This window comes from Symphodus melops (assembly GCF_947650265.1).
Source record: "Symphodus melops genome assembly, chromosome: 3".
Taxonomy (NCBI): Eukaryota; Metazoa; Chordata; class Actinopteri; order Labriformes; family Labridae; genus Symphodus; species Symphodus melops.
In genome coordinates this window covers 13429680-13443241 of record NC_136693.1, presented here as the reverse complement: position 1 = coordinate 13443241, position 13562 = coordinate 13429680, and the positions used below count along the sequence as shown (strand labels likewise).

The following is a 13562-nucleotide window of genomic DNA, read 5'->3' as shown; positions in this document are numbered from 1 at the left end:
TCTATTTATGGTTTGAATCCCTCCTCCTCTGCAACAGCATGCTACAGCGTCACCCATGCTAATCAGCCTTACACATTACAGTAACATTTATACCTTCTGTTTATACATGACGGGTCATCAGAAGTATTTTTTGTTTCATCTTTTTACGTTGTGGTGTTCTTGGGTCAGGGTTGTGTCGTGTCATTCTCCAGATGTGTGGTGGCCTCAGCCTGGCACACACATGCCGCAGGCTTAATGAGCCGTGCAATAAAGACTCGAGGGGCTCCCATGACAGGGCTCAGAAGTTTCTCCAGTCTGTGTCCACAGTAACACACAAATAATATGCTATAATTCATTCACTTTGAACCACAGCTGGTTTTAAAAGCTTTTCATGGGAGGTGTAGAGTTTAGATCTATAATCGTGTCATTCTCTTCTGCAATAAAATGTAAGCACATTTTTTGTCCTATTTTATATTTTCATCCAGGTTAAATATGTCAGTTTAAACCCGTCCTTTGTGACCATTTAGAAATCTTCCTGGGCTTTTCTCCTCCAGGTCTCCTACGACGCCGATGGTTTCTGCGAGAGGAACAGAGACGTACTTTTTACTGACCTCATTGAGTTGATGCAGAGCAGTGAAATGTGAGTAACTCGACATGTGGTGATGATTTCTATGGTGTTTGATTTTAAAGCCTGTACTATTGTAATGCATGTGGTAATAATTAGATACAAGCCAATGAGAGTTCAGATGTTGCAGTGCATCTGGAAACTGGTGAGACGTCACGGAGCAGAAGTGTGCAGGGCAGGGATAATGTGTTGCCCTCTGCCCTGATTCTTGTCTGGCGGCTGTCCAGATCAGCAGCTTTTGGGGTTCTATCCAGTCTTAAGTGTGGGGTCTCCCTGCAGAGTTGCATTATGGAGTCCACTCCCCCTGTGTTTTGGTTTCTTGGGCTGTCTTTGTGTCAAAGTGGCCATCTGTGCAAACAGACTTGTATTGTCTGTATAACCCCTAAAGCCCTCAGCCACCGCTTGCCCCCTTTGTGTTCACATTTGTAAGGCCTCAATGGAGGTTATGTCAAAATCCCATTCAGACACGTGCTGCAAAAATATGCACTTTGCATCATATTCATTCACACAACATTTCTATATTTATATATGCACATGCATAGAGAAACGTGTTTGGCTCAGTCATTCATAAAGGAAGCCTGAGAAGGAAGGAAGCAGTCTCATTTCTCAGTGCAGCAGGTTTGAATAGAGAAGAAAGGAGCGAGCAGTATTGTCAGCTGGACTTTATTATCAGACTTCTTTTTGTACACACATCCCGCTGACACTTTCTTCTATGTCCATAGCCTTTATTCAGATGTCTGAAATCAAATAAATCTGAGAGAAAGACAGTAAGGGCGGAAATAAAAATAAATACTTGCATTTAAAAGCACAGAGGAAAAAAAATAAAGTTCTTAACACCAGAGTTTGCAACATGAACAAGCTGGGATAGTGTCTGTTTGAGACCAGGCCCGACTCTCTTCACATATTTATGATGGGAGGGATTTTTTTTTAAACAGCTGACACAGTTCAAAGGGATCCTTAACTTGGCAACCGTTAGACATATGGGTTGACCGCAAAGGAAAAAATGCAAAGGCATAGTTTGTATATCTTTAAAATAACATTTGTTTAAAAGCTGAGAAAACAAAAACTTGACAGATATATGCAACAACTCGATCAGCATCAGCACAGCATCAGGTGGTTGTTGTAGGTACATTCAAGATAAGAGAGAAATATTATTCCTTTGTACAGGAATGATCCTCTAAAGAAACATATGCATCAATGCCATTCTTCTTCTTCTTGCTTTTTACACTGAAAAAAAAATTATTTGGGAGATAAAGAAGTGACCTTTTGTAGAGTTTCTGCACAAAGAGGAGCTGTTTGTGAAAAGTCCTTCTCCATTTTTCTTGTTGGTCTGCTGCTCAGTATCTGATCATGATATGGACTCCAAAACATTTAGTTTGTGTTGGTTTATAAATGAAACAAGCCTTTCTCTTGTACTAACTAATCCCCTTCTCTTTTGTTCTCTGACAGCACCTTCATCAGAGCACTGTTTCCAGAAAACCTCAACGCTGACAAGAAAGGTCGACCCACAACTGCAGGCAGCAAAATAAAGGTATGTGTACAGAACAGTGTGTACCTGTCCCTCTTTCTTTATCAGTGAAAGATAATGTGTGTTTGCTGTCCTGTGGAGGTAGCAATCAGTCAGTAAATTCAGTTTCAACTTCTTCAGTCACAGCATGTCTTTGTCTCTTTGCATCAACTCCACTCATATATCCTCCTTTATTGATCTTTGGCCTCACTCTTTCATTCAGAGACAAGCCAATGATCTGGTGAGCACTCTGATGAAATGTACTCCGCACTACATCCGCTGTATCAAACCAAATGAAACCAAGAAACCAAGAGACTGGGAGGAGAGCCGGTAGGTGACAAACTCGCTGGTCCCCCCTTTTGTCCTCAAATCTCACATGACTCTAACCATCCAGTCCATCAAACACTTGAGACTGCTCATAAGAGCCTCGGTTTGTATACACATTGTTATAATTAAATGAATGTCAAATGCTGAACGTGAGGAGGAAGAGCAAAACAAAAGTCTTTTTGTTTGCTTTAACTCGAGGTAAGGAGCCAAATCAGTTAAAACAAGACAACTTTTAAAATGTGCATGAATCAATTCTGTTTATCAATTATCATTACTATGTATGTTTTGAAAAATGTCTTTTTCACTGAAAGGAGCTGTAGAACTGTGTTTAACAAGTGATATAAACAGTACCTGTATGCTAAGTGGTTTCGCACAACAGGTTCAAACCAGATCAATGTTCTGATCTTTTCTACCTCCTCCCTTTTTTCATTTTGCCCTTTTTTGGTATTTTCTGAAGACACAGTCATGTGAGACACAGTCACCCCCACAAAGGAATACAGGGGGTGGGGGGGGGGGGCTTTATTCCTTTGTTTTAGTTTCCCGCTCTTTCTTCCCACCTTCGGGTATTACATGTTCAGAGTGCGGTTGTATTGTTCCAAGCCGATGACCTTCCTGTTGTGAGTCCTGTGCAGACTGGCCCATTAATTAGCAGCGGAACTTGTGTTTTCACAGGATATCTGAGTGTACTAAGTTGTGCTGTAGGTCTTTGTTTGGGGGAAAAGTTAGCTCAACACAGCTATTTTGCATACAATAACCTGTGATTTTACCATCCTATCTAGACTACTGCAGACCACCAATGTAGTCCCTTTGTAGTCCCTTGCACAAGGAGGGTTTAGTCATGACCATTTTTTAAAAATAAATTGGTTTTTAATCCACTATAGAGATGGTATTATTCACATTGTTAAAGCCCTTTTGAGTTAAAAATTCAAAAAGAACAGAGACACGCTAATGTTCATCATGTGTACTTTTGGGCTGTCTTTAGAGTCAAGCACCAAGTGGAGTACCTGGGTCTGAAGGAGAACATCAGGGTAAGGCGTGCTGGCTACGCCTACCGCAGAATCTTCAGGAAGTTCCTCAACAGGTAACAGGCACCGACTGTAACACAGCTCAGTCATCCATGAACTTCCGTCTTGATCCCCATCAACATGGCTGATGCCATCTTTTGTTTTTGGGTTTGTAAAAGCTAAGTTTTAAAATCTAGCCAGTGTAACCAGATGTGTCTATCTGCTGGACTTTTCAGGATGTGTCTCTTCTTTATCTCTGGTGTCAATAGATAGATAAATTTCCCTGTTAAATTGATAAATAACATCATGAAACATTAATTTAGCATATTTTTTTTAGCATAAATAGTGATTGTATAGAAGAAATATACTATACCTCACCTCGTGTTACCTTTCAGGAAAAACATTCTAATGAGTTTTACACAGTGATATTTATTCATTGAATGTCAGGGTATTTAAGACTTTGTTTACAGTATTTACATTTAGGATGGGAAATTGCAGGAATGGTACAACATTAATATGAAAGCTGGTGTCTGTATCATCCAAACCCACTGGACCACCCCTACTGATGTATAACACTTGATCTCTGTTAACCTCTCCACTCCTCAGGTATGCCATCCTGACCAAAGAGTCCTGGCCAACGTGGCGAGGAGACGAGAAGCAAGGGGTTGTTCATCTCTTACGGTCTGTCAACATGGACCAGGATCAGTTCCAGCTAGGTAGCACCAAGATCTTCATCAAAGCGCCTGAGTCGGTACGTATGACAGCCCTTCTTTTCAGAATTGTTTTTATAGTCACTTTTAAAAGCTTCTCAATCTGAAAGCTATGAAGGGCAGTTTACTTAAGAGACAAAACTTAACTGTCTTGAATGTTCTCCTTGAACAGATGTACAACTCAAATCATGTTAGTAGCTCTTCTGGCAGGCAAAGAAGCTTTTTGTGAACAGAGAAAAAAAACTTGAACTCACACTCATATTTACATTAAACACCATAAAAGGGCACTAGTGTCCCAAATCATGCTCGAGTCTCTGTTGTAGGGGAGGAGATTGAACCTGACCCTTAAACCACGTCAGCACTGAGTCAACACGGCTCTGGAACTGCAACACTAGCACAGGCTGTGGTTGCAAAGTTTGGGGGAACATCGTAAAGGCCTGTCTTTTTCCACCATAACTCCTTTTTTTTTTCATGATTCCTATGAAAGCAGCACTTGTGTGAAGCCTGCGCTCTCTCTTATTAACACTGGTGCACATCATACACGAACAAGCATGCACGGTGCACACACACAGATGTATGCTCAGAAAACACACATCTGAGCTTTAATTCAGGCCTTGAATGTCTTTACTTATTCATTGCAGTCCCCCCCCCACACACACACACACACACACATACACACACACACACACACACACACACACACACACACACACACACACACACACACAGCCACAGAATCACAGAGGTGTCATTATGAAACGCAAATATCACACAGAGCAGAGCGCTGAAATGATATGCCAGGCTTCTCAAAACAAGCCTTTCTGTCTGATGAAACACTGACACCAGCTCATTAGTTGAACGGTTGAAGTTTTTTTTTCACTGTTGGATGTAATAAGAAAAGTTTGTTTAACTCCAGGCCAGATGTTGGAGAAGAGTTTCTCTTTCAAAGTGCTGATAGATGAGCGGTGGCTCAGTCTGTCTGTTAAAGGTGTTGATATACTGAGGCACAACGAAGACTCCATCATTTCTATTCAAAATGTAATTCTTTACAACATATTAAGTCAGTAGATTTAGCTATTAAAAGAAGTACGCAAAATGTAAAGATTTGTTTCACATTATGAAGTTGTGCATGCTTATAATAACGTTTAACTGCTGATTGATGTTCTTTGTTTTTGCAAGTGGTTAAACCCTCTCTTTTAATAACATTTTTACAAAGTAATTTAAAATATTTACATAGATATTTTGTAAATTCTCCAGCAATAAGTAATGGATAGTGAACATTGTAGTTTTTCAATGAATGACTTTGATGTTAACAAATAATTAACTCTAAATTCTTCATACAGCATTAGCCATTAACTGTTTGAATTTTGCTTATAAAATTGTTAAATAAAGTAATGACATTATGGTTTCTCATATAATTGCTGAATAACTAACTGATAATCAGATTAAAGCAGCCTGTGGATTTTCCTTAGATGTGTCACCTGGGAAGTGACTTGTACAGTTACTGTCTCAGTCAATGACGCAGTTTGTTTTTTCGCCTCACAGTGTTTTTCGGGGGCGGTCGATTTGTCGTGTTTCAGTGTTGTCGGTGGTTTGTTCCGGCTACTTGACGCCGGTTGTGTTCCAGCAGTGGGCAGGATATTTAGTCTGGAGGGACAGGGCAGAGTGTGATTGCATGTCTATAGGCCAGTCACATGGCTGGCAAGAAAACTGCTGGTCTGGTGGAGTCAGCTCCTTGTGCAGGAAGGAGTTGAATAACCATATAACAAAAAGTGTGTTTGTAGGTATACTGGAAGTCATTGCATTTATTATAAAGCAAGAGGAACAATAGAAATAAATATCATAAGGGGGGAAAAAATCATCAAGCACATAACATACTCATGCTTTGGAGAATGGCAGTATTTGACTTTTTATTTATTTTTTCCCTACAGCTCTTTCTGCTGGAAGAAACCAGGGAGCGAAAGTTTGACGGCTACGCAAGAACCATCCAAAAAGCCTGGAGAAAATACATGGCTCGCAAGAAGTATGTCCAGATGAGGGAAGAAGGTGAGTGAGAAACAATTTACAGCTTTTTCAGTTTTCCCCTTTTGCCTCTGTCTCCATCTTGCTAACTCTTTTATGCGTTTCGTGTAGCTTCTGACCTGCTGTTAAACCGTAAGGAGAGGCGGCGACACAGCCTTAACAGAAACTTTGTAGGAGACTACCTGGGGATGGATGACCGACCAGAGCTCCGACAGTTCCTCGCCAAGAGAGAGAAAATTGACTTTGCAGACAAAGTCACAAAGTACGACCGCCGCTTCAAGGTTAGTCCCCTTCAGTCGACCGGCTGTTTCTGTTGCTTAACAACTGACAAAAACATGAACATGATTAACAGCCTTCAGTTTTTACTCTGCCCTGTTTAGGGGATTAAGAGGGACTTGATCCTGACTCCAAAGTCTGTGTACCTGATTGGAAGAGAAAAAGTGAAGGAGGGACCACAGAAAGGCCAGGTGACAGAGGTGCTGAAGAGGAGGATCGACGTGGAGAAGATCTTGGCAATTTCTTTAAGGTACAAAGTAGTTTCACTGCAGTCAAACTTGGACACACTCGGCTGCCTCATTTTAGTTATATTAACATCTGTATCAGATATTCCGTTCATCTCCCTGACTTACAACATGCTTCACTTTTCTTCAGATGTATACTTCTTTGGGTAGCTTTAATGGAAAAGTTAGTCACCTGTCTGTTCAAACATTCATGACCAAACAAAAACAAACCCCTGAAGACAAATGGTGTTCATGCAATCTGCATAAGTTCACTTTAGGCACAACATCCTGTCGCTACATTAAATGCTTGACCTGCTTCCAACTAATTTGACTAGCAATGTATTTTCTGCTTTTTTTTAGTTTAGGGGTATGTCTTTACTTTCATGAGAGAATTCTTGAGAATTATATACATCTACTCAATTGCACATTGCATTTTCAATATAGAGTTAAAACTGACTATAAAATCCGGAGTATGAAATAAACATAATTCAGGGAGGCAAATATAACATATTGCTTTTTAGAAAAATCTCTTGAAATTTGAAGATAAATTGATAAAAATGATTACGATTAAACATCCCAACCTTATTCTACTGATAACAGAAAAACGTGCCCATGCTTTTATATCTAAGCGAGGTCTTGGTTCTCTCAGTCCTTACTTGGAGCGGGGCTCTCCAGAGGCATTATGGGTGCTGATTACCTCACAGAAACACAGTTATGCTGTGGTTGAATGAAAACAATCTTTAAATGTTTTCGCTGCATGCACAGTGCATATTTGGGGTTTAGACAAAATCAACAACAAAAAAAACGTGTTAGTTCTGCAGTAAAAGAAGCAAATAAAAAGTTTCCAAAACGTCTGTTGCAGGAGGCTCATCATAAAATGTATAGACACTGCACTGCACAAAGTCATGAGTCTATTCAAAGCTACAGTCACTTTTTCCAATCACACAAGTTCCAATGTTCTTGTAAATGTAACAAAAGAAACATGATAGCATGTGGAGTACATTACACTCGCCTTTAATATACAGTCTGTGTGTCTGCCCCTTTGTGTGTGTGTGTGCAGGTTTCAGGGATGTGGATGAATTAATACACAACCCAAAAAACTCACTTGAACAGAGAAAAGACAAGAATAAAGGGACCTGTCTGGCTTTGGTTGTTGTTAGACACACTGTATAACTTGTTTTAAAGGAAACACATCACAGAACTGTTGGTTTGAGCATGTGGCTTTTGAGTCAGTGGGGTTTTTATGGAACAGGTGTTTCAATGAGTGAAAGCAGGAGTTGTAAAAAGCTCATCAGAGAAAAGCTCCATTCCTCTGGGGGGAACAAAGTATCCTTGATTGGGTTACGGGTACAAGCTGTCCCCCCTCTTCAGATGTGAGATTGTTCTTTTTCTATGCAAATGTGAAATATGAGTCTTTTTTTCCTTCATCTTAACCTCCATCAAAGGCATTACAAATGAGCATCTCAGTAACTGCTACCTTTGTGTTTTTCAGCACAATGCAAGATGACTTCATGATCCTGCATGAGCAGGAGTACGACAGCCTGCTGGAGTGTGTCTTCAAGACAGAGTTCATCAGCCTACTGTCCCGCAGGTTTGAAGAGAAAACCCAGAGGAAGCTACCACTCAAGTTTAATAACACGTGAGTCGATACAATACATATTAACAACAGTAAAAATAAAACTAACATAATATTGTAGTTGTTGGGAAGTTGTTTGTGTATGTCTTCACACCTCCAAAATGTGACTGCCTTTTCATGCTGTCTAAAATATACTTAATTTAAGATGAGTAATTCAATAAAAACTTCATAGAATTTTTAATCAGAAGTCTGAGCCTACTTGTAAAGATAGCCCAGACTTCTCAAGTCATAAGACTATCAACGGTAATTTTCTTTTAGCTTGAGCATCATAACAGCATTATTCGTTTGTCTGTCAGACTGGAGATGAAGTTAAAGAAGGAGAACTGGGGCTTCTTGAGCGGGGGCGGCTCCCGACAGGTTGTGTTTGTCCAGGGTCAGGGAGACATGCCCGTACTGAAACCTTCCAGCAAATCTCTGCAGGTCAGCGTTGGCCCTGGGCTCCCCAAGAACACGCGTGAGTACTAACAGAGTTTAAAGGTACAGAAACAGGATGTACACCCTACGACATGAACGATTTTACAGCCTTTGGTGTTGATGTCATTTTTAGTTAATTCTTTCTGCAAAAATGATGTTCCCTCATAATCTTCATGTTGGGATTTTTTTTTTTTTTTTGAACATGTTGGTTTATTTTCTTCAAATCAGGTCCCACCAAGAAGAATTTTTCTCAGGTTCGCTCCAACGCATCCAGAACTCACCAGAACATCCCCTCACGGGCTGCACCAGGACCTCCAGGTCAGTGTTCACATCAGCCATCTTACAGGATTTTAATTATGGTTTTTTCTTGCATCTATTTGTTCATAGATCACAGCAAGAGGCATTTAATTCTTATTTTTCTCATTACAGTTGCCCACCAAAATGGAGGTCCCAAGAACACCAACCACTTGGCCAATCGAAAGAACTTGCAGAATCACAGCCAGAGGCATCCCTCAGCCAGCAACGGGATGCACCCAATCCTGCCAAACAACATTAACCAGGTGAAGGAGCGAGGCGGCAGCCGGCCACAGCCAAACCTGGACTGTTTGAAAGTCCCTGAACAAGGCGCTGCCGGGTAAGAAACAGGCACAAACACTAAACAAAATACATATAAACATGCTGTGTGTGCAGAAGTTAACAAAATAACTCACACACTGAGATAACAGAGGACTTGAACTTCACATCTAATGTTCAAAGATGAATAACTGGAGCTTGTTTCATGCTCTTTAAGGTCCCCAATGATTGTTGCTTTATTTTTATTTTTATACCCAAAACTTTTTAATCAACATTCAAGATCATTTGAAAACATGTCAATATTATGTTTACCTGATCATTTTAATATCTATGCTATGGATATCAGTTTGATAAATATAAAGCATAGTTCACACTTAAGGCCCTTTTGAGATACTTACTTATTGTTGAAATTTATATTTGGTATATTTTTTTATTCCAATTTGTGTCTCAACAGTGGAGATACCGCATAACCTCTGAACGTGACTATATCTAAGGCATATTAATGATAAATTGCCCACAGTCACCATAGACACAATGATATACACACTTGACTCTGTAATTTGCCATAATTTGGATAATTTATTCTTTTGTAGTAACGGAGACAGACGGCCAACTTCAAACGGAGGAATGTGAGTTAGAGTGTTTGTAGTGTTTTTGGTGGTGGTTCAGGAGTAGAAAAGTTTTGAGTCGATGAACAAGTAGACGCTTCTTTTCTTATACATCAGTTCTTTTTTTGTTGTTGTTCAAACTCACATAAGAGGCCAATTGTAGACCACAACTAACATTTCACTTTCTGCTGCTGCTTGTTTCTTTTTGAGATCAAATGGGAACTCTCTTATGATTCATTTTAACCAAATGGATCTTTTGTTTCTGCAATGAAAGATTCATGAAAGAGTTTTTGTAACGAGGGGATCCCTGCTGTGCAACTTCTTAGATGGCTAATCATGGCTCTCTTCTTATACAGAGAAAAGCTGATGATACATGTTTTTTCCCTCATGCATAGAAAGATCAGATGATGGCAGACATGTAAAATATATTAAAGATACTTTAAACTATGTGTAACTTTTTCCACTATTCACCTCTGAGCTTTTTGATCCTCAGTTAGTTTGGCTGCTGGGTAAAGTGTTCATCTCTCAAGTCTTTTGTATAATATTTGGCAATATGTTCAAACTAATTTGATTGGATTATATGAATAAAGCCAGAAAAGAGAGTAAAGCACTGGTATAGTAAAGGTACCTCTGACTCTGGATCAACACTATTCTCTGAACTTTGAAGGCTGTTTGGTGAAAGATCAAGTGTGCCCTCAATTGCCATCTTGTGGCTGAAATATGAACAGCAGTATTTTCACAATCCTTAGTTTGAATTTAAGTTATTTCTTTACTGCTCAGTAAACTGAGACAACTCTATTCAGGGGGATTTCAGTTGTCTTTCATGATTGGACAGGTGTGAAAAAAACTAAGACATTAAGTTTGAATCAAAATGTTTTCAATAACAAGATGGTAATTATGCATGCACACTTATTCTGATATACTTTATTGAAGTGTAGAAAAAAGGCTCACTTATAAACACTTTCTTCTGACTTATTTTACAGCCTCTGCAGCAAAGAGAACTGTAGTTAAAATGCACTGTCGCAAATACTGCAGATATTTACTGTCATGCTGTTTTCCTCTTCTGTTTATCAAAATGTCTCAGGGCCCATAGACCATCAGCCACCAGACCTCCGCCGGGAGGAGGACGACCCAAACCTGCACCAAAACCCAAACCACAGGTGCCCCAGTGCAAAGCTCTGTATGCCTATGACGCTCAGGACACGGACGAGCTCAGCTTCAACGCTAATGACGTTATCGACATCATCAAAGAGAGTAAGGAAAGACAGGATCTCCAAGTGTTGATTCCTTGGAGACTTGGTGACAGTATAGAAAATAATCAAGTGTTCCAATTTCACTGCAAGATAAGCAGGGAAGCAAATGAAGCTTTTAGGCGATAATTAAAAAAAACATAGATAGCTTTTAATTATATTTTTAGTGCATTTGTTCTTTTTGTTAAACTTTCTATTTTGTGGTATTATATGTATTCCTATTATAACTTTGAACATGTAAATACAGAACATATTCAATATGTTTAAACGTTAACCAAATGTAAAAATAATAAGTGGCTTATTGTCTAATGTGTTGTGTCTAATTGTTGTGTGAAAGTCATCCAGTCTTGTCTTTTGCTTAGATTCATCCGGATGGTGGACAGGACAACTACGGGGAAAGCAGGGACTCTTCCCAAACAACTACGTCACAAAGATCTAAGAGCTGCCAGGTCACAGATCCAGAAGGAGGAGAGGGAGGGCCGGCTGTGACCCTGCAGACCCTCTCAGAGGACTAGACAGTGCTCAGGGGCAGAGAGAGCTGCTGTGAGATTTCTCAAGGAGAGAAACTCACACTTTCTCCAACACTGCCTTTTTAGTAAATGAATGTAACTCTCCGCCACACCAGAAGACCTTCAGGCTCTTCTTTCAAGACAAGAAGACTGTTTGACACCGGGGTCAGTCCCTCTGAGTTCTGAACAAAACTATTTATTGTATTTATAGCTTTTCTCCTTACTGTCTTTTTTACCTTGCTGAGGATTTTTTAGCTCAAACATTTTGAAGCGCTGGAAATGAAATATGCTTATTATTCGGGACCAGGCTGTGATTTTTACTCTTAGTGCGTCCTTATTTTAAGCTGAAGGTTTGATATTTTATCTTACAGGGGACGGACAATAAATCACCCCACTGTGATTTTATCGTCATTTTAAGTACCAAAGCAAAACCAACTTTAATCAGCCTGTTCCTAATATAAAAAAAAAGAAAGTATGTATCAGCTGGAAATTAGCTTTGTGTTTGTCCCGTTTTCTATTTCTTCAGTGCATTTTCTTCACAGAGTAGAGGCCATGTATACTGTCACCTGAGCAGACTGTCTGTGGTGTATTAGCACTTTATTGGTACAGGTACTACCTTGGACACAGGCGCCATCACTCATTCATGCCACAGTCAGTAAGTTGCGTCTATGAAGGACAGGTTGCCAAGCCAGCAATACCCAAAGTAACTGAGGAGAATGATTTGTTTACATGAAACTATAAAACAGGCATTTTTTAGATTTGATTCTGTATATGTGTTCATATTTAGGATTATGCCTGTAGTTGCTTACAGTTTAAATTAAGTGTTTTGTCATTTTTTTTCTTCTCTAAAGGATGTTTCTATTTTTCTCTGCTTTCGTTCCTCACAGTGCTGTATTATTTCCCACTTCGGCTTCACATACAGGACACATAATATTGGTTCTCACAGACAAGGGTGAATTGATTTCTGTTTTGTCAAGTGCAAAAGTTGTTTTTGGTGAAAGATATTTGTTGACATTTTTTGAAGGCACTGCAAAGGTTTCCTTTTGCTTCTGCACATCTTTTGCACTGCTGTTGCATTACTTACACATTCCTTCGTCATTTATGAAAGAAATTTTTTTTTCTCAAACATAGTTCGATCTTGGATGCTTGACAACATCCTTGTGCAATACAACCCAGTGGATTTTAATAAAGCATGTAATATGTAACTGCTTTCATTTTGTTCTATTTTCAGAAAACCTTTTAAATAAACCGTGAACAATACCATGCTTCTGTTTCTTGCAATATAAACATGCCATCAGAATTACAGTTAGATTAGAAGTTGACTCAGGCAAATCAAGCCAGTGCAAAACATCTTCACTATTTTGAGGTTTGATTTTACTTCTAAATCCTGTTTTGGATGTCTTAAAACATACAGTTTAAAATCTTTTCGACTCGATACAAGGGAGTTTTTCTATTCATGAAATTTCTCCACTCTGTAAGGATTCAAGTTCGGGTGAGGAGATCACTGAAAATAGCATTTGTGGAATTTGCCCTTTTTTGGCCTAAATGGTCAAACTGAAGACATTGAGTTGGTGTAAAAACATTTTAACTGTAATTATACAATGAGAACTCCACTTTATTAAAAAAATAAAGAAAACACTGCCTCCTTCTTATTTATGAGAACTGTGTATTTACACCAGGGTCTATGAGTTTATCCTGACATAAATTGCAGGGATGTCAATCATTCGTCCTCCAAGCATTTTGTGGGAGTTTACGCCCCCTGGTGTCTGTATGAAATACTGCACTTAATCTAGTATTCCGACTCAGCTGCTTTAACACTCCAGCATAAAGGTTGATGAGGCCCTTAATAAGGCTTACTGTCCACAATTATAAATGTTAACACTACATTATATGTGAAT

The 13562-nt window shown here is 39.3% G+C and overlaps 1 protein-coding gene across 2 annotated transcripts in view; it reads left to right on the top strand.

Annotated features, from left to right (window-relative positions):
• Nucleotides 1–12924, top strand: part of myo1ea (myosin IEa) — a 42104-nt gene extending 29180 nt beyond the window's left edge. Inside the window, exons 15-29 of one of the 2 annotated variants that reach the window (XM_079339076.1) lie at nt 534–619; nt 2054–2135; nt 2335–2441; nt 3421–3519; nt 4049–4193; nt 6084–6198; nt 6286–6455; nt 6555–6700; nt 8167–8313; nt 8607–8764; nt 8953–9042; nt 9154–9358; nt 9891–9926; nt 10990–11159; nt 11518–12924. In XM_079339076.1, the coding sequence (XP_079195202.1) occupies nt 534–619; nt 2054–2135; nt 2335–2441; nt 3421–3519; nt 4049–4193; nt 6084–6198; nt 6286–6455; nt 6555–6700; nt 8167–8313; nt 8607–8764; nt 8953–9042; nt 9154–9358; nt 9891–9926; nt 10990–11159; nt 11518–11594 (1833 nt within the window). In that variant the 3' untranslated portion in view covers nt 11595–12924. The remainder of the gene's footprint in view (nt 1–533; nt 620–2053; nt 2136–2334; nt 2442–3420; nt 3520–4048; nt 4194–6083; nt 6199–6285; nt 6456–6554; nt 6701–8166; nt 8314–8606; nt 8765–8952; nt 9043–9153; nt 9359–9890; nt 9927–10989; nt 11160–11517) is intronic. The other variant, XM_079339077.1, reaches the window with a different exon arrangement.
• The last annotated feature ends 638 nt before the right edge of the window (nt 12925–13562 follow it).